Source organism: Orycteropus afer, unplaced genomic scaffold, assembly GCF_000298275.1.
Source record: "Orycteropus afer afer isolate SDZICR_OR568_19922 unplaced genomic scaffold, OryAfe1.0 scaffold00192, whole genome shotgun sequence".
In the NCBI taxonomy this organism is placed as follows: domain Eukaryota; kingdom Metazoa; phylum Chordata; class Mammalia; order Tubulidentata; family Orycteropodidae; genus Orycteropus; species Orycteropus afer.
This window is the reverse complement of record NW_006921779.1, coordinates 4,554,248-4,580,607: the sequence shown is the minus strand read 5'-3', so window position 1 is coordinate 4,580,607 and position 26,360 is coordinate 4,554,248. Positions and strand designations below refer to the sequence as shown.

Sequence of the window (26,360 nt, the reverse complement as noted above, 5' to 3'; positions counted from 1 at the left end):
GATGGGAGCCCCTGCCCAGGGGAGGCAGGCGCTGGGAAGATGGCTGGTGAGGCACTAAACAAGAGCCTCAGAAAGATTCTGAAAATACCCACCCACCCACCAACCCACCACCACCAGCCTTGCAGAATCCTACTACAGCCGGAAGCATCCTTGGCGCTGCATCCTATTGGACAGAGGAGCCCGCCATGGGGCCTGGGGTCGGGCCTAGGTTTTAAAGAGCAGAACACACATGTTGGGCTTGCTGTGTTTTTCATTTGTTGTTGGTGTGTGGGGTGGGGGCTGGGGTGGGGTGAGGGGAGCAATGCTTGTATTTTGGTTTGCTCCTGTTAGAAACCAACAGTTCTTAATTTCATTTCATTTGGAGCTATGAGGAATAATTTGATTATTTTCAATCTCTTCTCCCCCTTCCTGATTTTAAAAGCCCTTCTTTTTTTTAGGCATATGTAGTAATAGTAGCAAACGAAAAAAAATTTAATTTGGGCAACTTTGATTCTTAAAACAGAAAACAAAGCATGTGAATAAACATTGAAGTGTTCACCTCAGTTTGGGACCAAACTGCTTGGAACTTTGTAGAAACTGGTTTTGTATGTCATGGAGGAGTTCACGGTCTTACAGACCACCTTGTGTTCCCCTTTTCTGCGCGGCCACTTGGCTGCTCCTAACCACACCCCACACCCCCTTCCATCTTTTCTGATTTCTTCTGGGCTGGACTGCCCATCCTCCACCAGCAGCTCTAGTATCCTAAACTTCCTAGTCTTGCTGATCCTCTCAGCAACTGGGGTGGAAACTGGAGGGCAGTTTCTGGTCTGTTTTCTAAGAAACTTCTGAATTATCTTTACAAATATAAGATGAGAAAATAATTTTTCCAATATTTTTTATTAATCTTTTTATAAAGAAACTCCTATGATTGATTAAGGAAGGCGGTCGTGGTTGGGTGGTTTGTGGGTTTGTCTTTGTGTTTTGGTTAGTTTTTTTTTTCTTTTCTATTAAAGCTTTAAGTTGAAACAGTCTCAGATGTTTGGGGTGGGGAAAAACATCCTCTTAAAATGGGTCCTTGTGCTGCCTTCTGGGGAGGCGGTCCTGAGCAGGTGAATCATATGGCATTTATGCATATGTTATATGCGGACTGCACCCACCTCTTCCCCCCAGCCTTTGCCCCTAGGATTGTTACGCTACTTTCCCCTTACTTTGCTACATTTCTATAGTTAAGTTGGTTTTACTTGAATGATTTCATGTTTAGGGGGGAAAAATGAAAAATACCCTTAAAATTTGTTTCAACTCCTCCTGCAAATAAAAAAGAAAAAATAAATGAAGTGGCAGATGTACATGGGCTCTGGTTATTGTCAGAGTGTGTATGTGTGTGTGTTATCTCCCCATAGCAGCTTCAAGTTACCTGAAAGACATAATAGTGTTTGTGGGTTAGAATGTTGCTGACTCCCTCCTGACAAGCCCCTCACTCAGTTCCCTGGGAGAAGCCTCTGTGGACCAATAATTTCTCATTCCTAACTCAGGGGTTTTTCTTCATCCTTCACCTTGCACCTCAGAAGAGTTGGGTTTTCTCACTGTGGCATTATGTGCTAGGACTTTGGCTTTCCCAGTAGTTGGGCGGGGCTCACCACTGAGCTGGAAAATCAACTGAAAGCTAGCCTAAACCACATGGGTCTGGCCCCACGTGAGCCCTAACCTTGAGGGCTTTCCTAGCCCTGGGCTTGGCCTTACAAGCTGAAAAGTTCCTTGTACCTCCCTTCCGCCAAGAAGAATCCAGAAGTGTTTTCTGAAAGCGAGCTAGGCTCCTGTAGGTGGGTAGCAGAGAGACCTTTGCTGTGTGTACTGGGACCAGGGAGGTACATGCCTTACAGGATTTGGAGTGTACCACCAGCAGTTCTATGTACAAATTCAGCAGCCACTTCCAACCTGCCCCTGGATTGAGCCGTTGCCGCCTTGCTAGGATCCCCACCCTGGTATGTGTCTCTCCACACCTCTTCCCCTGCAGCTAAAAGCTGAGATGCGAGCATAGGACCGGGAAGGCTCTGCAAATGGTGGGTTGGAAGCCTTGGGGCTAAGAAAGGCTGGGAGGAGCAGGGAGGTGGCTAGACCAGAATTTAAGTGACTGAACGGGGAAGAGTGACCCAAGCGCGGGCCAGAGACCTAAGAATCCTCACTTCTGGCTTGAGGGCCGAACCTGCCAAGCCGGGGCGGCCGCCCCCTTTCCCGCGCCCACTCCCAGCACCTGGAACCCGACCTATCGACTTGAGTCTCCACCGCCTCTGCTTCACAACCTCGCAGCCCGTCTCTACCCGGGCCCAGTACTCAGCCACCAGCGGGACTGCGCTGCCCTATCTTGCCAGCTCCACAGGGCACCCCGGAATTCATGGGTATGTGCGGAAAGATTTGAGTGGTTCCTCCTTGCAACCATGTGGACGGACATACAGCAAAAACCCACCACCACCCATCTTGTCCACGTTCCTCTACCCGGTGCTCGGGTCTCCTGGTGGCGCGCTCTGGCGAGTCCGACAAGACTGGACTAAGCTGAGCCGCGCGCCTTCGCCTTGTCCTCCGCCCGCAGAGGTCCTGGTCCTGTACGGATACCGTGCGCAGAAGGAGGACGAGTTGAGCCTGGTGCCCGGGGACGTGGTCCGGCAGGTGCGCCAGGGGCCTGTACGGGGCTGGCTACGAGGAGAACTGGGGGGCCGCTGCGGCCTCTTTCCCGAACGCCGGGTGCAGGTAAGGCAGGAGCAGAAGGACACTGAGGGGGCAGGTGGTCTGCCCGGTGCCTGGGAGCTGAAAGCGTCCCTTCCCCATGTCCTCATACCTAGGAGATTCCGGAGAATCTACGGGGCACCGCAGAGGGGCAAAGGCCGCGCTGCGCGCGCCGTCGAGGTAACCCCCGGGACCCACAAGTGGGCGTGCGGGGCTGGAGTCCAGAGCCTTCCACTTCCGGCTGCGGCCGGGCGAGGTTCTGGGTGGGGCCGCGCAACCGCGCTCTGATCTGTGATTGGCCGTTGAGTACAATGCTTCGCCACGGGGCGGGGCCTGGAGGCACTAAGGGTTGAGCTCGCGGCTCTCCCTTGCCCCAGGTCAGGGACTGGGGCTCCCGGCAGAAGTTGTCACTTTCTCCCCCAACACCAGGCCACGCGGCTAAATTTCCGGGTCCCCAAAGATGGTGGTGCAAAGTGAACTTCAGCTACAGCCCGGAGCAGGCGGACGAGCTGAAGCTCGAAGCTGGGGAGATGGTGGAAGTGTTAAAGGAGGTGAGGGGATAAGGTGCTGAGAGGGTGTGGAAGAGATAGATACATAATGGAGCAAGTCTCTCTGTCTCTCTCTCTCTCGGAGGGGTAATGGGCGAAATGAGGGTGCGGGGAATGAGAATGGTGAAGCGAGCAGGGATGGGGAAGTGAGGAAGCAAGGGTGGAGGGGATCCTTGGGCAGCATCGCAGCAGAACCAGGGGGTATCAGAGTTTGAGAGACCCTTGGGGCAGAACCAGATGCCCCTGAGTCCTCCCCTCCTCCCCAGATTGAGGACGGCTGGTGGCTGGGGCAGAAGAATGGGCAGCTGGGAGCCTTCCCATCCAACTTTGTGGAGTTGCTGGACAGTGGGCCCCCAAGTGAGACCTCGATCCTGTCACCCCGTGACCAGACTCTGCAGTCTCCAACAACCTTCCCAGTGGCCTGAGCCTGTGATCCACACAACCTGACCCTGTGACCCCTTTGACTCTCTCCCATGATCTTAAAATCTAACCTGTAAACTTGCACACCCTATCTAACCTCACTATCTCCCCCTTCCCAGGCGTTGATATCCCAGACATGCCTTCAGTCAGCTCTTGTCCCCAGCGGCCTCCCAAGGTAAATTGGGTCAGGATGAATCTAGAAGCGTCAGGTTCCCCATAAGGTAATGGGAGGCTCAGCTTGTTACTCCCTCTCCCTGTCCCCACTAGCTGAGCTGCCTAACCTATGATAGCCCTCCAGATTACCTTCGGACAGGTGAGCACCCAGCCAAAGGATCCCCCAGTCTCCCCTCCCCCTCCTCCAAACTACCACTCTGGCTTGGGGGAGGGGAGACCAGCTAGGCTGATGGGGGTGGGAGCTGCTGACTGCTGGAGGAGTTGTTTGCTTGGGTGGACTGACTTCCCCTCAGTTTCCCACCCTGAGACCTACAGGGTCCTGTTTGACTACCAGCCTGAGGCCCCAGACGAATTGGAGCTGCGGAGGGGGGACGTGGTGAAAGTACTGAGGAAGGTGTGAAAGGAATAGGGCAGGGGAAGGCTCAGGGAAGGGGGTACTGAAAAGGGTTGAGACCCAGAATGAGAAGGAACTGGGGCTGGCTCACTTCCCCACCGTCATTTTTCTCTCCCAGACCACAGAAGATAAGGGCTGGTGGGAAGGAGAGTCTCAAGGCAGGAGGGGAGTTTTCCCAGACAACTTCGTGCTCCCACCACCCCCAGTGAGTACAAAGCCTCAGACTGAGGTGGCAGGGGCTTTGGTACACTCAGGCTCAGGTACTTTGAACACGGTTGAGGGTCTTGGTACTCCCTGGGCATAGCTGCAAGGACCTGGGGCTCCCTTGAAACAGCCAGGAGGTTATGGCACTCCCTGGATGTATTTGGAGAATCACCCCCAAATGAGACTAGACCTAAGACTGTGAATGCACCTCATCAGATTCTGATACTTCCTTTCTGCATAGATCAAGAAGCTGGTCCCACGGAAAGTGGTATCTCGGGAATCAGGTGAGTACCTGGGAAGCCTGGATTAGGAGGTATTCTCTGGGAGGTCCAGCTCAGTTACCCATGAACACCCACAGCTCCCCCAGTAGCCAGTATACCATCACCTCTATAGGAGCTCCCTCCCCTGTGGGTCAAGGGTCTGATAGGACCCAATGTGTGTAAATATGTCAGTTTGTGTGTGTTAATGGCTTCATGCTTCTGTGCCTGTCTTGAGAATGTGACTGTCAGCTTGTATGTATTTATGAGGAAATGTACGACTCTGTGTGTGTATGTTCATGTCTTAAGTGTATACATAGCTCTGTATATGTATCCTGGTGTCTATGTGCCTTTTTATTTCTATTTTACTATTTTATTTATTTATATTTTAATAGTAGTCGAAACTTGTTATACATATAAGAATACACATATAAAACATTGTTATTGTTATACGTATAAGAATATATTTAACATATAAAACTTAACAGTGAACTCTCTTGGTCTCCCACCCAAATTCAAGGGCTGGAACATTGCCAATAGTTTATATGTTCCTTCTCTTTTCCATACTGCTGCTTCTCCTACCCCAAAAGTAACCAGAATTTTGTTATAACTCCCTTGAAGTTTTAAGTTTTCTTTTTTTAACATATGTATGTACCTAAAAAATGTGCCACTTAGTTTTTTTGCTTGGTTTTGAGCTTAACTAAGTGGTGTCATACTGGGATAGTCTTCTGGGACTTGGTTTGTTCAATCAATGTTATGTCTCTAAGATTGATCTGTGTTGTTGTGTGTAGCTGTAGTTCATTTATTTTTCCTCTTTTGTATAATATTCCTTGTAGAGTACACCACAGTTTATGTGTCTGTTCTCCTCCTGATGTTGGATATTTTAGTTCTCGTTTTTCACTGTTACAAGTAGTACTTCCATGAGTATTCATGGGCATGTCTTCCAGTGTGTAGGTATAATAGTTTCTCTGGGGTATAATCCTAGGAGTGTTATTGCTGGATCATAAGGTATGCAGATTTTTACAAGATAAAGTCAAATTGGTTTCCAAAGTGATTGTATACTTTAACACTCCACCATTAGACTATAAGAGATCATGTTGGCCTGTATCTTAAAATAACTTTTTTTTTCTTTTTTTCCCTTTCTTTATTCGTTTTTATTGTGATTTGGGTGGAAGTTTACAAGAGCAAATTCATTTTCCCTTCAACAGTTCATACATATTTTGTTTCATGACATTGATTGTAGTCCCCATAGTGTAACAGCTCTCTTCCCACTTCCTCCCAGTGCTTACCTTTTCCCCTGTGTCCTTCTCTCCTATGCGTTCCTGCCCTCTGAGCTGTCTCCCTGAATAAATTGTACCCTTCTGATCTCCCATGGTTGATTGTTCTAAAGAGTGTATTTACCTGGTGTAAATGTTCACCTTGTAGGCCTGTCAGGAGCTCTAGTGGTATAGTGCCTAAGGCATTTGACTGCTAACCAGCAGGCTGGCAGTTCAAACCCACCAGCCACTCTTCAGAAGGAAGGTTGGGCAATCTACTTCCATAGCAATACCGCCTCGGAAACCCAAGGAGGGGTCGCTATGAGTCAGATCCAACTCGATGACAGTGAATTTGGTTTTGGTCTGTTGTTTGGCTGGAAGTCAAGGAAGTGAGTTCAGTTTAGGCCTGAAGGGTGACTAGGAGCCATAGTCTCAGGGGTTTCACTAGTCTCTATCAGACCAGTAAGCCTCTTTTTTATGATTTTGAAGGTTTTTTTTTTTTCTTAATTATGATTTGGGTGAAAGTTTACTAAGCAAATTAATTTTTCATTCAATAGTTCATACACATTTTGTTTCATGACATTGATTACAATCCCCATGATGTAAAAGCTTTCTTCCCACTTCCTCCCTGTGGTTACCTTTTCCCCTATGTCCTTCTCTCCTATGCGTTCCTGCCCTCTGAGCTGTCTCCCTGTATAAATTGTGCCCTTCTGATCTCCCATGGTTGATTATTCTAAAGAATGTACTTACCTAGTGTAAATGTTCACCTTGAAAGTCTGTCTGTTGGGCTGGAAGCTGCAGAAGTGAGTTCAATTGGCCATAGTCTCGGGGATTTCATGAGGCTCGTTCAGACGAGTTCTGGTCTTTTTTATGATTTTGAGTTTTGCTTCATATTTTTCTCCCATTCTGTCCAGGATCTCTTCTTCTGGTCCTTTCTGAGTGGGTTGACTGTGGTAGCTGGGGACCATCTAGTTCTTCTGGTCTCAGGGTCATGTAAGCTGACGTTCCCATGGTTACTAGTCCCTTGGACTAATTGTTTCCATACATCTTTGATTTTCTTCATTCTTCTTTGCTCTAGATGAGGAGAGACCAACTGTTGCATTTTAGATGGCCGCTCACAAGCTTTTAAGATGCCAGTCACTACTCACCAAAGTAGGATGTAGAACAATGTTTTTGTGTAGTATGTTATGCCAGTTGAGCTTGATGTCCCCCATGACCCATAGTCTTGAGCCTACAGGCCCAGCAACGCACTCCCTCTGCTTTTATTTTTGAAGGATAGTTTTGCTGGATAAAGAAATCTGATGGCGCAGTGCCTAAGGTGTTTTACTGCTAACCAGAAGGTTGATGGTTCAAACCTACCAGCCGCTCTGCAGGAGGAAGATGGGGCAGTCTCCTTCCATAAAGATTTACCACCTTGGAAACCCAGTGGGGGTCGCTATGAGTCAGAATTGACTTGATGGCAGCGAGTTTTTTTTTTTTTTACTGGATATAGAAATCTTGGTTGATGGGGTTTTTTGCCTCCAGCACTTTGAATGCCATTCCACTTCCTTCTGGCCTTCATTGTTTCTTTCCTTCTTTCTTAATCTTAATAAGGAATAATTCACATAAAATATAAGTCACCAATTTTAAGTGAATACTATGATGATTTTCCCCTCATTCTCCATTCCCTGGTAACCACCAGTTTTCCTTTGTCTTGATTGATTTACCTATTCCAGCTATTTCATATGTTGTGTTATTGTTGGTAGGTGTCATTGAGTCGTTTCTGACTCATAGCAGCACTGTGTACAGCAGAACGGAACACTGCCTGGTCTTGCACCATCCTCAGTCTTTGCTGTGCCTGAGCCTGCTGTTGCAGTTACTGTATCAATCCATCTCATTGAGGATGTTCTCCTTTTCACTGACCTCCACTTTACCAAGCCTGATAGCCTTCTCCAGGGATTAGTCTCTCCTGATAACATGACCAAAGTCCCAGAGACAAAGTCTGGCTGTTCTCTCTTCTAAGGAGCATTCTGGTTGTACTTCTCTAAGACTGATTTGTTCCTTGGTTTGGAATCCTTGGTATATTCAGTATCTTCACCAACATCACAGATCAAATGCATCAGTTCTGCTTTCTTCCGGTTTTCACATGTATCTGAGGCCATTGCAAAGACCATGGCTTGGGTTAGGTGCACCTTAGTCTTCAGAGTGACATCTTTGCTTTTGAATACTTTAAAGAGATCTTTTACAGCAGATTTGCCTAATGCAATACATCCTTTGATTTCTTGACTGCTACATCCATGGGCATTAATTGTGGATCCAAGTAAAATGAAATCCTTGACAACTTCAATCTTTTCTCCATTTATCATGATGTTGCTTATTGGTCCAGTTGAAAGGATTTTTATTTTCTTTATGTGGAAGTATAATCCATACTGAAGACTGTAGTCTTTGATCTTCATCAATAAGTTCTTCAAGTCTTCTTTATTTTCAGCAAACAAGGTTGTATCATCTGTGTATCACAGGTTGTTAATGAGTCTTCCTCCAACCCCAAGGCTGTGTTGTTCTTCATATAATCCAGCTTCTTGGATTATATGCTTCCTTTAAGTGAGATAGCATAATATTTGTCCTTTTGTGACTTACTTATTTTACTTGACGTAATGTTTTTAAGGTTTATCTGTATCAGAACCTCAGTTTTCATTATAGCTGACTAATATGCTATTGTGTGTGTATACCTCAATTTGGTTAGCCATTCACATGATGATGGACACTTGGGTTGTTTCTCCCTTTTAGTTATTGTGAGTAACACTGCATTGAACATTGATGTTTTATGTCTTTTTGAGGTGCTGCTTTCAGTGCTTTTGAGTGTATATACCTGGGAGTGGAAATACTGGGTTCTGTCATATTTCTGTGGTTAATTTTTTATTTGCATTTTTCTGATAACTAATTATGTGTAAGCTCTCTTTTCAAGTACTTGTTGGCCATTTGTAAATCTTCTTTAGAGAAAAGACGTTTAATGTTTTTGCTCATTTTTAAAAATGGTTGTTAGTCTTTTTTTGTTGAATTTAAAGAGTTGTTTGTAAATTCTGACTACTAAACTTTTACCTGATATATGGTTTCCAGATATTTCCTCCTATTATGTAGGTTGTTGTCTTCACTTTCTTGATAATATCTCTTGATGCCAAAAGCTTTTAAATTTTGATGAAGTCCAGTTTATTCTCTTGTTGCTCATGCTTTTGTGTCATATCTAAAAATCTAAATATACCTAAAAGAATAGAATGTCTTGAAGCTTTACCCCTATGTTTTCTTCTAAAGGTCTTAAGGGTTTAGCTCTTATGTTTAAGTCATTGATCCATTTTGAGGAATTTTGTATATGGTGACAGGTACGGGCATGGCTTCATTCTTCTCATGTGGATATCCAGTTGTCCCAGCACTATTTGTTAAAGAAACTATTCTTTCCCCCACTGACTATATTTGACATCCTTAACAACAATCAGTTGACCACAGATGTATGAGTTTATTTTTAAACTCAATTTTTTGCATTGGTTTGCATGTTGATCTTTATACCAGTATCATACTGTTTTTATTATTGCAGCTTTTGCAGTATGTTTTAAAATCAGGAAGTGTAAGTCCTCCTACTTTGTTCTTTTTCTTTTTTTTTTCCCCTCAAAATTGTTTTGGCTGTTTGAGGCCCCTTACAGTTCTATGTGAATTTGAAGATTGGCTTTTCCAGTCCTGCAAAAAGAGGCTGTTGGAATTTTAATAGGAATTGTGTTCTATCTATAGATTGCATTTGGTACAGTTGACATCAGTTCAATTTGGAGTGGTCAGTGATGCCTAAACTCACTGATCTTGTTGGTGGAAGTGATGATCGAGGCAGCAGGTAGGTGGGGAGGGCAAACATCTCTATTAGCTTGAGTCAAGATTGGGGTATATATATTCCTGGCTGATGTTGTATGTCAATGCAGCAGGGAACAGAAAAAGCCCAAGCTAGGTCACTGATCCATTTTGAGGAATTTTGTATATGGTGAGAGGTACTAGGTGTAGCTTCATTCTTTTCATGTAGAAATCCAATTGTTTATCATTCCATGAACACTGTTTTTCCATTTACTTAGATCTCTTTTGATTTCTTTAGCAGTGTTTTATAGTTTTCAATATAAAGGTTTTTACCCCCTCGGTTAAATTTATCTCTAGGTATTTTATTCTTTGAGAAGCTAATTGTAAAATGAATGGTTTTCTTGATTTCCTTTTTAGGTTATTCCTTACTTGACAGCACATAACAACAACAACAACAACAGTGTATAAAAAACACAACTCATTTCTGTGCCTTGATCTTGAACTCTATAACTTTGCTGGATTCTTTTACCAGCTCTAGTGGCTTTCTTCTGGATTCCTGAGGATTTTCTATGTATAGTATCAGGTGGCCTGCAAACAGTTTTCTGATTTGGATGCCTTTTATTTCTTTCTCTTGCCTAATTACTTGGTTGGGACTTCCAGTATACTGTTGAATAGTAGTGATGAAAGTGAGCATCCTTGCCTTGCTCTGGATCTTAGGGGAAAAGTCCATTTTTTTGTGATGAAACCATTACTTGTGTAGGTGTTGTGTTGTATACATAGTATTTTATATCTTACTGCTTTCAAGATTTTTTTCTTGTCTTTGACTTTCATTGGTGTGACATGATATGTCCAGGTGTGCGTTTCATTATATTTATCCTACTTGAAGTTTGTTGAGATTTTTAGGTATGTTAGATTAATGGTTTTCATCAAATTTGGAAGTTTTTTTTTTTTTTTTTTGTGATTTGGGTGAAAATTTACAAAGCAAATTCACTTTCATACAGCAGTTCACATACACTTTGTCTCATGATATTGACCACAATTGACCACAGTGCAACAGTTCCCCTTTTACTTCCTCCCCATAGTTACGTCTTCCCTGTGTAAAATTTGGAAGCTTTTGATCTTGAAATATTTTTTTGGCCCTTTCATTCTCTTCTCACCCTTGCGAAACTCCCACTGCATTTACTTTGGTATTTTGATATTTTCCTACCAATCTCTGAGTCTCTCTACATTTTCCTTTGGTCTTCCTGCTCTGTGTTCTTCATGTTGTATAATTTTTAATGATCTGTCTCCAAGCACACTGATTCTTCTACTTCACATCTGCTCTTGGGTGCCTCTAATGAATTTTTCTTTTTTTTTTTTTAATTTTATTTTATTTATTGTGATTTGGGTGAAGATTTACAGAGCGAATTCACTTTCCATACAGCAGTTCACATACACTTTGTCTCATGTCATTGATGAATTTTTCTTTTATGTATTGTATTTTGCAACTCTAGAGTTTCCATTTGTTTCTTTCTTAAAATTTCTATCTCCTTATTGAGATTCTCTATTTGTTGATTCATTGTTGTCATACTGTCTGATTTATAACAGCTGCTTTGAAGTGTGTTTGTCTGTAAAATTCAACCTCTGTGGACATTCATGGATAGTCTTGACTGACTGACTTCTTCTCAGTATGCATGTCTCTAGGAGCTCTGGTAGCGTAGTGCCTAAGGCACTTGACTGACTGTTAACCAGAAGGCTGGCAGTTCAAACCTACCATCCACTCTTCAGAAGGAAGATTGGGCAATCTACTTCCATAGTGATACTGCCTCAGAAACCCAAGGAGGGGTCACTATGAGTCGGATTTGACTTAACAGCAATGAGAGAGTGAGAGATACATGTCTCAATTTTTTGTTGAAAACTGGCCATGTTGCAATAAATCTGTATTTTCATTTTTCCCCAAAGGAAGTTAGTTTTGCTGTGTTGTTTATTTCTTTGTTTAGTGCCTTGCCTGGGCTAAATCTGTCAAATCTGTATTTCCTGTGGTGTGCGGCTACTGATGTCTCTTCTCAGTTTATTTTTTAAAAATTTTAAAGTATGGCTTCCGAAGGGTCACCCTAGTCTACATAACTTATTATTGCTCAGCCAATGATTGGACAGAGGTTACACTCAGACACATTGAGGAAGACTTGCACTCTCTGACAGTGGATCTGTGTGTGAGTTGTTGTTGTTGTTATGTGCCGTCAGTCAGACCTGACTCACAGCGACCCCTCCTTGGGTTTCCGAGGCAGTATCACTACAGAAGTAGATTGCCCCGTCTTCCTTCCAAGGAGTGGCTGGTAGAAGAACATATTCAAAATTTAGGCTATTTTCAAGTCTTCCCTGTCGTTTACTTTCTACTCAGCCCTTTCACATATTCTCTGGGCATGCAAACAGCCTCAGGGTTGACCAGAACTGATAAGGATGTTAAATCTACTCAGAGGGGGAAAGAATACTTTCTTCAACAAATAGTGTTGGGACAACTAGATTTCCACATGAAAAGAATGAAGCTACACACCCAGCCTCTGACCATATACAAAATTCCTCAAAATGGATCAGTGACCTAGCTTGGGCTTTTTCTATTCCCTGCTGCATTGACATACAACATCAACCAGAAATATGTATATCCCAGTCTTGACACAAGCTAATAGAGATGTTTGCCCTCCGCACCTACCTGCTGCCAGGATCATCACTTCCACCAGCAACATCAGTGAGTTTAGGCATCACTGACCACTCCAAATTGAATGATCCCTCTTTAACCATAACAGGGAAGCTGCTGGTACTTAGAATCTGCTCTGCCCTGGCAGAACATCTGCAGGACAAGGACACCATCAAGCATACATGCTTCTCAGATTGTTACATGCCTTTGGTCAGTTTCCAGAACACTTAAATGGTTGTTTTGTCAACTTTTCCAGCTTTATATTTGATTTTTGTGGAGATGATTTGCCTGTCACCTCCTTCAGCCTTACCCAAGTCCCACCTGTACTATCCCTTACTCTTAACCTTGCCTTCAGATGTTTCACTCTCTATGCTTCCAGTTGTCTAATTCTCTCTCTAGCTGTTTGGCTAAATCTAATCTGCTATTTAGACTCTACGTTGCATTTTATTTCAGAGATGCTTCCCCCACCCCCAGCAGTTCAGTTTTGTGTTTCCCAGTCTTTCTGTTTATTCCTGATGGGCCCTTTGTTGCATTCTCTCTTCTCTCGCTTTAGATATTTTATATAAAGTTGTGCTGTGTTCTCTGACAGTTCTAATATCTGTTGTGTCTTGTGTCTACTGATTCCTGCTCTTAGCGGCCTACCTTCTTGTATGTTTTATGATCTTTGTCTATGAGTTCAATACTTGGTATCAATCTGTGAAAGTCTTGCAAGACTTATTTGGGGAATATTTCTTCCAGGGAGGATTTGATTCTACTTCTGCCAGTAGCCACAGGGCACCAACCACTAGAAACCACTCAGCTCTCCCAAAGAAAGGCAATGACAGTGTAGCACTGTGCTGTAAAGGCTGAACCATGGGCCTGTTTTGTGTGTGTATGTGTGTGAAAACCTTTTCTTGAATTTTTATAATAATGATCTCATATGATATTTGTCCTTTTGTGATTGACTAATTTCACTCAGCATAATGGACTCTAGGTACATCCACGTTATGAGATGTTTCACAGATTCATCGTTGTTCTTTAATGTTTTATAATATTCCATTGTGTATATATATCATAGTTTGTTTATCCATTCCTCCACTGATGGGCACTTAGGTTGTTTCCATCCTTTTGCTATTGTGAATAGTGCTGCAGTGAACATGAGTGTGCATGTATCTTATTTCTCTAGGATATATACCTAGTAGTGGGATTGCTGGATCATATGATACTTCTATTTCTAGCTTTTTAAGGAAGCACCATACTGTTTTCCACGGTAGTTGGACCATTTTTCAGCCTAACCAACTGTGTATGAGGGTTTTAGTCTCTCCATACCCTTGCCAACATTTGTTGTTTTCTGGCTTTTGTTTTGGTTTTTGAGCTTTGCTATTAGTGCTGGGGTGAGATGATACCTTATTGTTGTTTTGATTTGCATCTCTCTAATGGTTAATGTTCTGGTTATTAGTGCTGCTCTGACAAGAATATACCACAGATGGGATGGCTTTAACAGTTTATTCTCTTACAGTTTGAGGGCTTTAAGTCTGAATACAAAGTGCCAGGCTCTAGGGGCTGGGTGAAAGCCCCTCAACCTTGGGCTTCAGCTCTGCCTCCTGTTCCTGGCCCACTGAAGCTAGAAGCTTTTCTTCACTCAGACAGTTCCTGGCTGCTGAGGCTGACAAACCTAAGGTCGACAGGGGAAAAGGCACAGTTCCAATGTTACCAAACAACACGGCAGGCTATTGAGTCAAGTCCATTGGAAGTCCCAAGGTCAGCAGAGCATGGCAGGCTGCTGAACAATGACATAGCTACATGTAGGGTTCAAGCGTGCCATAAGCTAGAGACCATTCCCAAAGCTGCTTGTTATTTATGGGAAGCAGACCACATCCCTAAATGAGTTACTCAGCTACTTGTGGTAGATCCCACCATGAAGTTGATTGCCAGTCTCATCATGGGGAATAACTACCACCAGCTGCCCAGCCACTCAAAACCAGGCCAAGCCAATTTGACAAACACCTTAACTACTACAGTTAATGACTGTGAACTTTTTTTTTTTTTTTTTCATGTGTTTTTGATTGCTTGAATGTCTTCATTGGTGGGCCTATTTTTTTGTTTGTTTGTTTGAAGTTATCATTACTCCCTTTTGTTTCAGCAGCAGTGTTTTGAACAGTAAATCATAACATTGAACATCTGTGAGAGAACATCTAAGAATGATGTTATGGATTGAATTGTGTCCTCCCAAAATAATGTGTTGCAAATCCTAACTTCTCTGCCTGCAGTTATAATCCTATTTGGGAATACGGTTTGTCTTTGTTATATTAAAGAGGCAGGATTAGTGTAGGGTATATTTTGAATTAATCTCTTTAGAGATATAAAAACAAGCAAGAGAGAAGCAGAGATGGGGCAAGAGAGATGCCAGGCCACATGAAGACTGCCCAAGAGCAAAAGCTTTAAAGAGACAAAGACCTTCCTTCAAAACCAAGAGAAAGAAAAAGGCTTCCCTTAGAGCCAGCACTCTGAATTTGGACTTCTAGCCTCCTAAACTGTGAGAAAATAAATTTCTGTTTGTTAAAGACATCTACTTACAGTGTTTCTGTTTATAGTAGCACTGGAGAACTAAAACAGTAACATCACTAAATTATGTGCCACAGCATGTGTTGTTGTTGTTGTTATCTGCCATAGAGTCAGACCCGACTCATAGTGACCCCTCCTTGGGTTTTCAAGGTGGTATCACTACAGAAGTAGATTGCCCCCATCTTCCTTCCAAGCCTTCTGGTTAGCAGTCAAGTGCCTTAGCCACTATGCTACCAGAGCTCCTATGCTGCAGCATCTACCAACGATAAAAAGCCAAAAACCAAACTCACTGCCTTCGAGTCAATTTGACTCATAGTGACCCATCCTTGGGTTTCTGAGGCAGTATCTCTATGGAAGTAGATTGCCCAGTCTTACTTCCAAGGAGTGGCTGGTGGGTTTAAACTGCCAGCCGTCTGGTTAGCGGTCAAATGCCTTAGGCACTATGCCACCAGAGCTTCCACCAATGATAAGATGTAAGGAAAAAACACAAAAATGGATAGTCGTAAATGCAGTTCAGGGTAAATTGAATATTTGGAAAATCAGAGACTACTCGTACTGAGCTTTGACTATATACCAGTCTTCTAAGCATTTCACAAAAGAGCTCTGTTGGTGCAGTGGTTAAGGCATTTAACCAGAAGGTTAGTGGTTCAGACCCACCAGCTGCATTGTGAGAGGAAGACAAGGCAATGTATTTCTGTAAGGATTTACAGCCTTGGAAACCTATCGGTTGCTTTGAGTCAGAGTTGACTCAGTGGCAGTGGGGTTTTTAAGCATTTCACAGATACTATGTCACTCAGATTTCACTGCAGCACTACCAGTTGATTATCCATGTTTCCAGATGAGAACACACTGAGAGGTTATTACCTGCCCACGTTCTCACACAGCTAGCAAGTAATGGAGCTGGAATTCAAATCCTGGTGTCTGCCTGTAGAATCCAGGTTCTTCCCACTACAATGCACTGTTGATGAGTGTATATGTCTTAGTTAGGTTAGATAGTGCTGCTGTAACAAATACCACAAGTGGGTGGCTTTAACAAATAAATTTATTTTCTCACAGTTTAGGAAGCTAGCTAGATGTCTGAATTCAGAGCACTGGCTTTCTATCTCTTGACTCTGAAGGAAGGTCCTTGTCTCTTCAGCTTCTGCTTCCCGATTCCTTGGAGATCTCCATGTGTCTTGGCATCTGTCTTACCCCGTCTCTGCTACTTTTGCTTGCTTGTTTAATCTCTTTTATATCTGAAAAGAGATTGACTTAAAACACACCCTTCACTAATCTAGTTCATTAACATAACAAAGATAATCCATTCTTGAATGGGATTATAGGCATAGGCATAGATTTTAGAATTTACTGTACATATTTTTTGGGGAACACAATTCAATCCATAAAAGTAACTGTGTGATAATGTGTCTGTGTGAATAAATGTCAACCTATGTACTTACTCGAGAGTGGCTGGCTTGTCTATGAATATGAGTGTCATTGTATGTGACTGCCTTTAGGTGTCTGCGCTAATTCCCCCTTCTTGGTGGGGACTTTTCTGACCACTTCATTTAAAATTGTATACTCCCCTGCTTCTTCTTTCTCGATAATAGTTAATACCTCTCTCTAACGTCCTATATCTTGGACTTCTGTTAATGTCTGCTTTCCCAATCAAGTGTGAGCTCACTCTGAGGGACACACTGTAGGCAGGGAGGGTGCAGCTAGAGCCCAGGTTGGAGGAGGTTGCAGCATCCACATGAGGATGGTGGTTGATGTGACAAGTGATTATGTTCAGGGGTATTTTGAAGGTAGAGTTGACAGAATTTGCTGATGGTTTGGATGTGCAGCATAAGGGAGCAAAAGGAATCTACGATGACTCTTTTATGGGTAAGATGGAGAACAGTAGGAAAGGGGAAAAGGGGCAGGTTTAGGGGGACCAAGGGGTTGAGAAGCAAGAGATTGTTTGGGGTATGTTCAGTGTATGATGCCAGTTAGCCCTCCATTTGAAGATACGAAGAGGGCAGCCGGGGATGAGTCTGGTGTTCAGGAAAGAGGAAGATTCTAGAGATGAAAATTTCAGTGTTGTTGGCTTATTGATGATTTAAACCCATAAGACTAGGTGAGACCTCTTGGGGTATAAATGAGATAGAGAAGGCAAAGAAGTTCCAAGAAGGGTAGATTGGAAGGGGGAAGGCTGTTGCCATGGCTCAGGAAAGAGATGAGGTCTGAACTAGGGAAGCAGCCATAGGTACTAAGAAGGGGGCAGGTCTTCAAAAATGTGGGGGTAAAATTGGCAGGATATGGAGCCATCTCCTCCACATCATCTCCCTGACAACCATCTGGCTAGATGTCCCTTCAGGGAGCTCATCTCTCTCTCTGGTCCCCTGTGCTAGCACAGGATGGAGCCAGCAACTGTTAGATAAGTGAAGAAATGATGAATGAGAGGGCCTCACTGCCTTCTCCCCTCCCAGCTCCTGTTAAAGAACCAAAAAAGATGATGCCAAAAACAGCCCTCCCTGCTGTCAAGAAGCTGGTGACAGTCCCCACTGGTCCAAGCAAAGCCAAGTAAGGAGCAAGATGGGAGTGGGGGAAGGGCAAGGGTACAAAAGAAATGCCGCTCCCTTCCCCCTCACCTCCAGGGCCTGATGAGGGTATGTTCCAGGCCATCCTGGACATCCAGCAGGGAAAATCAGAAGCGCCCTTCCCGTGACTCAGGTAAGGGCTGCCTCCCTGCAGTGGGTTTGGGAATGGTTGTGCTGAAGAACAGAGATACGGAGAGACTGAGGTTCAGAGTAGGCCTGGGCACCTGAGGTTCTGCTCCCTTAGGCTCCAGTAGCAGAGTCCTTGATGGGGTTCCCGGCCACCCTGGTAAAAAGCAATCCAGATCCAAAACTCAGGTTCCCCAGCAGCGTTCTGCACCCAGTCAGGTGAGTGCCTCAAGACACATGGGGGCGTGTGTGTGTGTGTGTGTGTGTGTGTGTGTGTGTGTGTGTGTGTTGGGGGTGGGGCACTGGGCAGTGTCTGGTTCCTAGAGGTTTGGTATGCAAACGATCCTAGACAAAGGGAAGTCAGACTGAAACCTGCAGTCTCCAGTCCTCAGCTGAGACCCCACCCTTCACCACAGGAGGAAGAGCAGAGCAGCCGGGCAAAGGCCCCTTCTATGAATAAAAGCCCCGCTCTGGACCAGATTCCCAAACCAGAGAAGACCCTACCAGATAAGGCCGCCACCCCAAAGAAGACCCCAACTCTGAACAAGGGCCCCACTCCAGAAAAGACCCTGACTCCAAATAAGGCCCCTCCCCCAGAGAAGACCCCAACTTTGAGCAAGGCCTCCACTCCAGAAAAGAGCCTGACTCTAGATAGGGTCCCCAGCCTAGAGAAGGCACCAACCCTAGACAAGACTCCCACCCCAGAGAACACCCCAACTCTGGATAAGACCCCTACTGCAGAAAAGACCCCAACTCCTGACAGAGTTTCTACCCCAGAGATGGTCTTTTTTATGGATAAGGACGGTGCCCCAGAAGTCCCAGCTGAGGATGAAGCCCCTGACCCAAAGACGGCCCCTTCTGGGGATGAAGCCCCCATTCCAGACAAGATCTTGACCCAGGGGCAGGTGTTCTCTGAAGCAGCACCCTGCACCAGACCCAACACCGAATTCCACCCCTTGTCCCTGGAGGAAGGCCTGCAGAAGGCAGTCAAGGAGGCTCGGTCCCAAGAAGAGGGCCCGGTGCCACTGGAGCCCCTGCCACAGCCTTCCTGCCCGGGCCCAGTGAAGGCCCGCCTCTGTGAGAAAGACGGCACTCCACCGAGGCCTGGGCTGGAGCTGGGCTCCAAGCCCACCCCCGACAAGGCCCACCCGCCCAAAGAGGCCACAGTACTGCTACAGGAGACACTTGGGGAAGATGAGGCCACCCGGAAGGAGACAGTCCCTAAAGAGGAGGTACCCTACAAAGAATTAACACCCCCCAAAAAGGAAGCGTCTCCCCAAGAGGAGGTGCCCCCCAAGGTAGCCTCTGCCCGTGAGAAACCACATCCCACAACCCCAGGCCCCCAAGAAACTCATTCCCTCCATTCCCTGGTACAACAAAATCCCACACAAAGTCAGGATGACAGAGTCGACCTGGTGAAGCTAAAGGAGGAGGTGGAGTCTCTGAGGAGGTCGCTAGAACTGATGGGAGTACAGTTGGAGTAAGTAGGAAGGGAAAGGGAGGAGGTGTGGGAAAGAGGGGAGCTCGAAGCCTTCCAGCCCTTCCCCTCACCATCAGATCTGTCCACAGAAGGAAGCTGACCGGCATCTGGGAGGAATTGAAGAAGGAGAAGGAGCAGCGCCAGTTGCTGGAGGTGGGTGGGATGTGAACCCAAGGCGAGGAGGGCCGGCGGCTGGGCTTCCCCTGATACCCTCTCTCGACTAGGTTCAGATGATTCAGAGGACCCAGGAGTCCCCGACCCGGGAGTCCGTCCACTCGCAGACTCAGACGTACTGAGGGTGGGCCTGGGAAGGACCACAGCCCACTTGGAGGGATGTCTGGCATCGCCACCCATGTCCTTGCACACGACTTTGGGAAACGCAAGAAAGTAAACTCTGCCTGCTCGCGCACAGTGCCTGGTCTGTTGGGGCGGGGCCAGCGCAACGCGGGCGGGGCCAGGCCGGCGTTCCCGGCCCTCTGCATTCCTGGCGGTCTCTCCCGGGCACATCTGGCCAACATGTGGCTCCCATTACTGTTCCCAAGGCCTACGCACAGCTATTTTTATCCACCGGATGGTTGTGGGGAGGGCCACCTCGGACGCCAGCCCCACGCTGTAGTAATAGTGGGCCAGAGGGGCCCAGGAGAGGTTGGGATCTGCCTTTTGGGCCTGGATTCCAGAATCCAGCTGTGTGCCAGGGGAGGGGTGCCCGCCAGGAGAGCCTTATCTAGAACCAGGACGCCTGTCAATTGGCCCCAGAGAGACTCACAGGAAGGCCCTTCTCCTGATACACATGGCATTACACTAGGGCTGATGAGACAGCCTTAAGGTCAGGGTCCCCCGAGGGTGGGTGTGGTGTGGGTGTGGGTGTGGATCCAGCGCATTTGTAAGAATAGGTGTGATGTGCACATAGGCCTCTGCAGGGAATGAATGCGTTTTGGAGTATGGCTTGTGTTTGAGTGGAGTGTGGGTGTAGGAGTGTGTGTTTGTGTTTGCTGTCTGTGAACACAGCATTTGTGCTGAGATGGCTGATGGGTGGACTAGCTGGCCACAGCCTGGTAAAGGAGTCAGTGGGGCCTCGACCCTGGGGCCCCCTGCATGACAGGATCCTGGGGGCCTGCTGAGGAGGGTGGTGGGCAGGAGTAACAGAGGAAGAGACCCAGTTACTAAGAATGCAGTTTTCATTGGTCACTTCTTCATTGTCCCATAGTGGGGGTGAGGATTCCACCTCCTGCCCTCCCCCCTGGCCAGACTGGGGAACGGTGCCCCCAGAAGGTGGGGGACCCATGCCAGATAGCACCTGGGAGCCGTGGGGGCGGTGCCTCCATAGCACCGTGGATGGGTGCAGTCTCAATGCCCCGGGGAGGCTCCGAGTTCATTTACAATGTCCAGTGCCCAGAGCATCTTGCAGTCTGGGCCATCAGTCAGTAATAGTGCATTCGGCCCAGGGTGCCTGTGGCCGCGGGACCGGGCCCCAGTGTGCCGGTGCCCAGCAGGTCTGGCTGCCCTGTGCGCCAAATCTCCCGTAGGATCCGCTCCCGTTCCTCCAGCCGCTGCGCCCGCTCAAGCTCCTCTGCGGAAGTGAAGACGTTGACGCTGAGGGGCCCATCGGGCTCCGCGGACAGCTCAGCCCCTGGCAGCGTGTCGTCGGGGCCCAGCCGCGTCACCGTGTCCTCCTCCTCCTCGTCGTCGTCATCGTCCTGGGGCTCCAGGGTGCTGCTGCGGGGGTCCTGGCGGGGAGGGGGCCCGCGGGGTCGCGGGCGGGGTGCGCAGGAAATGCTGATGACCAGGAGGCACAGTGTCAGCAGCAGGCCGAAGCAGACGCCCAGCACGAAGTAGAGGCCGAAGCTTTCAGGGTTGGCTGGGGATCAGAGAGCAGAGATCAGACGGGGCCTGGAGGGTGGAAGGCAGTCACGCTGGAAGAGACTGCTGCTAGGTCTGGGGGCAAGGGCTGTAACCTCTATGCAAGGATATTAGGGAGCTGACATCAGTCACTGGGAAGCAATGAGGGTGGGGAAGCTGGGAAGAGGTGAATGGCTAATACAAAGTATTATGTCAGTGGTAAGAGGGCTGGGGTGCCCAAGGGGTGGAGTAGAGCCTGAGAGGGGCAGGGAGGGGTCCACGTCCCCAGGATCTTTCCTGCCGCCCTCACCGCGGATGTGTGCGTAGGCCGCCAGACTGTTGCTGAGCAATTCCATGTCCCTTCGGGGGGCGTCCATGCTGCTCTGGGGAAGGCCGCTCTCCTGTCAGCCTGCGAGGTCAGCAGGGTCAGACCCTTCTCCCGAGTCCAGAGCTGAGCCTGACCCGCATCTTTCCCGAGGTAGCTCCTCTACCTGGAGGAGTTGCCCCAGGTTCCACCCTGGAGCCAGCGGTTCCCTAACTTCGTGGCAGGCCGGAGCCTGGTCTGGGGTCTCCCTCCATCCGGGGGGCAGAGGAGTGGACCGCGGGAGCCTGCGCCCTCTTGTGCGTCCCCAGATGAGGTCAAGCAACACCGTCCCGGAGCTGGAAGGAGGCTAGAGCCGCGGCCGCCTCCCCCACTGCCTGGGCTGACTGGGAGGGGAAGCCTACGCCCGCCCGCAGGGACCCACGGCCCGAAGCCCAGGCTCGCTCACCGTCAGCGTCCCGCTCCCAGGAGGACCGGCCCCGGCGCGTCCGGCCCCCGGCCCCGGCAGCCGCACATACCCGGGCCCAGTCGCTCCCTCCCTGGCCGGTCCCGCCCGCCCGTTCGCCCTGCTCGACTCCCGGGCGGCGGCAGCGCGGGCCGGACACGGGCTGATGGACCAGCAGGCGGAAAGTTTCCTCTGAGGAAAGAGGAGGGACGGGGCGGGGCGGGGGAGGCGGGGAGGAAAGGGCCCGGGAGGAAGGGGAGAGGAGCGAGGAGGGAGGGAGGAGGGGAGCGAGGCCAGCGGGGCCCAGCCGCTCCCCCACAGGAAACCGCTGGGGAGGCTGGTTGCAGGGACCCACCCCCAGCCTGCTAACAACAGCAATAACAGTAACGATGATGAAGTTCTGACCAGGTGCCAGGCAGTGGGCTACTTCATTTCATCCTAACACGGAGAACTTGAATAACTTCACCAATTAGGATTTGAACCCATTGCTCTCTTACCCTACAGTCTGGATTCTTAACCACTTCCCTATAGCTTGCCCCGCCTCCCCCAAGGCCCTCCTCCCAGGAGGCCCCTCGCCCCCAGCCCCCACTCTCAGTTCCTGCTCCCAGCTCTACTCAGCCCGTTCCCCCCGGAGCCCAGCTGTGTATGTCCAGCTGGCAGAGCTCTGTCCGGCAGGGTTAATGAATGTTGGACTCGGGCTTCCCAGCCAGGCCAGGCCAGCCTTGCAGAACCCAGCAAAGGACTCCTGGGCTCCGCTGCTGAGAGCGTATGGCCGGATGCATTCCTCCCTTGGCTAAACCTGCCCATGCACTTGCAAGCGTTCCCGCCTGGACTAGGGCTTCTGCACGTAATGTGTTGTGCGTTTGGTGCCTGCAGCCTAGAGTCTTCTTCCTGCCCAGATTCCCAGAACCCCCCCGTAGGCCCCCCTCCCTGTGCCGGAGCTGGGGTGAGGGGGAGGCCTCCTTGGCAGGAGCCTTTAGAGAGGAGGAGGGAAGGGGGAGAGGAAATTGCAGACATAGCTGAAGGCGCTGCCTGAGGCCTGTGGGCCAGAGACCACCCCCCTCCCTGTCCAGGTTAAAGACCCCTACTCTCAGTCCTGATACTGGGTTCAAGCAGAGGGCAGGTCTAGATGGGAGGGAGGATGAGGACTGACTCCCATGGGGAAGGGCCTCCTGGGTGTCTGTGTAACTGTTTAGTCTGTTTGTGAGTGTGTGTGTAGGTACTTCTGCCGGTATCTGTATATGTGAGAATCTGTGTTTATCTGGTTGTTTTTGTGAGGGTGGTTATGTTTTTATAAATCCACATAACCACTACTCAACAAATACCAAGCGTCATGTGCCTAGCACTTCCTAGGTAATGGGGATTTAGCGGTCAACAGAACAGACAAAATCCTCTGCCCATAGACTTATCTTTAAAATTTATAGAAAACTCCAACACCTCAATATCAAAAAGGCAAACAATCCAGTTAAAAAATGGGCAGAAGACATGAATAGACACTTCACCAAAGAGGATATTTAGGCAGCCAACAAACACTTGAAGAAATGCTCATGATGATCATTTAGCCATTAGAGAGATGCAAACTGGAACAACAATAAGATACCATCTCACTCCAGCACTAATGGTAAAGTTCAACAAGACAGAAAATAACAAATGCTGGCAAGATAATGTGGAGAGATTGGGACTCTCATACATTGCTGGTGGGACTGCAAAATGATACATCCACTGTAGAAAGCAGTATGGTGATTCCTTAAAAAGTTGGAATTAAAATTACCATTTGATCCAGCAATCCCATTACTAGATACATATCCTAAAGAAGTGAGAGCCAGGACAAGAACAGATGTATGCACACCCTTATTCATTGCAGGAGCTCTGGTGGTGTAGTGCCTAAGGCATTAGACTGCTAACCAGAAGGCTGGTGGTTCAAACCCACCAGCCACTCCTCAGAAGGAAGATTGGTCAATCTACTTCCATAGTGATACCACCTCAGAAACCTAAGGAGGGGTCGTTATGGGTCAGATCTGACTCTGACTCCACGGCAGTGATTGCAGCACTATTCACAATGGCAAAGAGATAGAAACAATGTAAGTGCCCATCAACAGAATGGATAATCAAATTATGGTACATACACACAATGGAATACTATGCAACACTAAAGAATAATGTGGAATCTGCAAAACAGCACATAACATGGATGAACTTGGAGGACATTATACTGAGTGAAATAAGTCAGTCACAGAAGGACAAATATTGTATTAGTTCATTATTGTAAAAAGTCAAGGAAAGGTTTATATATGGAAGGAAACTTTGTTGGTTATGAGGTGGGGAAGGGGGAGGGGAGGGGAGGGACCCCTACTAGATGATAGAGACAAGTATTGATTTGGGTAAAGGGAAGGGGGAAGGGGGAGGGGAGGGACCCCTACTAGATGATAGAGACAAGTATTGATTTGGGTAAAGGGAAGGGCAATGTACCAAAAGTGAGTGATCAATACGGTGGCACAGAAGAAGAGGAAGGCACAGAGAGGTACACAGGAGGTACAGACAACAACGATAAACCCTTTTACATACACAACACTGCAGTGTCAGTGATAACAAACATTAATCTATGAATAAGTAGATGGTAGACAAGCTGAATGATCAGATGTCTAGGCAAAAGGGAATATACCTGTGACCATATATAAGTTTGGCAGATGATACTGCTACATACGTATTTCTCTGTGCTGTAAGAATGTCCAGATGTATAATACAGCTAACAAGAGGCAAAGTTACGATAACTTCGTGACCACAACCACCCTGAGAGAGCAAGTAGTTGGACCTGTGGGCTCAGGACCATGGTCACAGGGGACATCAAAGTCAATTGGCATAACATACTACACAAAAACATTGTAGTACATCCTAGTTTGGTAAGTAACAACTGTGGTCTTAAAAGTTTGCAAGTGGCCATCCAGATGCAACAATGGGTCTCTCCTCATCTAGGGCAAAGAAAACCAAAGAGACATGGAAACAATTGGTCCAAGGGACTAGTAGACCATGTGATCCTCAGCCTACATGACCATAAGACCAGAAGAACTAGATGGTGCCTGGCTACTACTGTCAACCATTTGGAAAGGGATCAGTGCAGTAGATCCTGGATAGAGTGGGATAACAATGTGGAACAAAAAAAATCATAAAAAAAAAGACCAGGTTTACTAGTGTGATAAAAAAAAGACCAGGTTTACTAGTGTGATAGAGCCTGGTGAGCCCCCTGAGACTATGGCCTCTAGACACCCTTCAGGTCTGGAACTGAACTCACTCCTGTGGCTTCCAGCCAAACAATAGACAGGCATCAAGGGTGAACATTCACATCAGGTAGATACACTCCACAGAGTGATCTCTCTTGGGAGAACAAAAGGGCAGTGTTTGCACAGGGAGACAGCTGGGGGGCGGGTGGGAGTGCATGGGAGGGAAGGACACAGGGAAGAGGTAACTACTGGGAGGAAGCGGGAAGAGAGCTGTTACATCGTGGGGAATTGAAGTCAACATCATAAAACAAAATGTGTGTGGACTGCTGTATAGAAAAGGAATTTGTTCTGTAAACTTTCACCCAAATCACAGTAAAAATTAAAACAAAAAAACCCTTGCCCATAAGGAAGATAGTTTTGGGTTCTGATGAGAGTTTGGAAGATTATGGTATTTGATAGAGAATATCTGGGGGTGGCACTCACAGGGGACATCTAACGTGAGACTTGAATCCTGAGGAACAGGCAGCCATACGACGATCTGGGGGAGAGTGTATGGGCAGGAACAAGTACATGTGCAAAGGCCCTGAGGTAGGAAAATGCTGGGCAGAGAGCCATGAGCACAGGAGCGGCAGGAAATTGGGCAAGGACTTGTGGACCCTGTTAAGTGTAGTGGGGAGAGTTTTCAGCAGAGCAGTGTCATGGTCCTGGTCTGATGACTCATTTTGGAAAGATCACTGTGGGATGGCCTACAAAGAATGGAAACTGAGAGAGCAGTGAGCAGGCTGGGAGCTGGTCAGGCAAGCAATGGCAGTGACTTGGACCAGGATGGCTAGTGGAGGAGGTGAGAAGTGGTCAGATTTGGTCTGTCTTCTGAAGATATTGTCAACAGGACTTTCTGGATTGGAGATGGATGTCAGAGAAAGAGGAATTAAGAGCAATCTATTAGAGATTAGCCATTAGAGAGATGCAAATCAAGACAACAATGGGATGTCATCTCACTCCAGCAATAATAACAAAGTTCAAAAAGACAGAAAACATCAAACGTTGGCAAGGATGTGGAGAGATTGGAACTCTAGAACACCGTTGGCAAGGATGTGGAGAGATTGGAACTCTAGAACACCGCTGGCTGGTGGGACTGTAAAATGATACAACCACTGTGGAAATAGGTATGGAGAATCCTTAAAAAGTTGGAAATAGAAATACCATTTGATCCAGCAATCCCACTGCTAGGACTATATCCTAAAGAGGTGAAATCTGGGATTCACTGCCGTTGAGTTGGATCTGACTCACAGTAACTCCTCCTTGGGTTTCCAAGGTGGTATCACTATGGAAGTAGATTGCCCAACCTTCTTTCTGAGGAGTGGCTGGTGGGTTTGAACCGCCAGCCTTCT

General features: G+C 47.2%; 2 protein-coding genes across 2 annotated transcripts; one reads left to right on the top strand and one right to left on the bottom strand.

The window, feature by feature from the left end:
- The first annotated feature begins 1,656 nt into the window (after nucleotides 1-1,656).
- Nucleotides 1,657-19,441, top strand: SH3D21 (SH3 domain containing 21). The gene is made up of 16 exons (XM_007947671.1): nucleotides 1,657-1,672; nucleotides 2,228-2,724; nucleotides 2,817-2,880; nucleotides 3,130-3,251; nucleotides 3,515-3,605; nucleotides 3,788-3,843; nucleotides 3,936-3,981; nucleotides 4,136-4,236; nucleotides 4,355-4,441; nucleotides 4,682-4,724; nucleotides 17,429-17,522; nucleotides 17,620-17,672; nucleotides 17,784-17,884; nucleotides 18,082-19,145; nucleotides 19,235-19,298; nucleotides 19,370-19,441. Exons 1-16 carry the CDS (start codon nucleotides 1,657-1,659, stop codon nucleotides 19,439-19,441), a joined length of 2,571 nt encoding a protein of 856 aa, XP_007945862.1.
- A 1,125-nt stretch (nucleotides 19,442-20,566) lies between these two features.
- On the bottom strand, nucleotides 20,567-21,387 carry EVA1B (eva-1 homolog B). The gene is made up of 2 exons (XM_007947637.2): nucleotides 21,295-21,387; nucleotides 20,567-21,003 (listed from the first exon to the last, which is right to left on the bottom strand). Exons 1-2 carry the CDS (start codon nucleotides 21,359-21,361, stop codon nucleotides 20,567-20,569), a joined length of 504 nt encoding a protein of 167 aa, XP_007945828.1. The 5' UTR covers nucleotides 21,362-21,387.
- Between the last annotated feature and the right edge of the window lie 4,973 nt (nucleotides 21,388-26,360).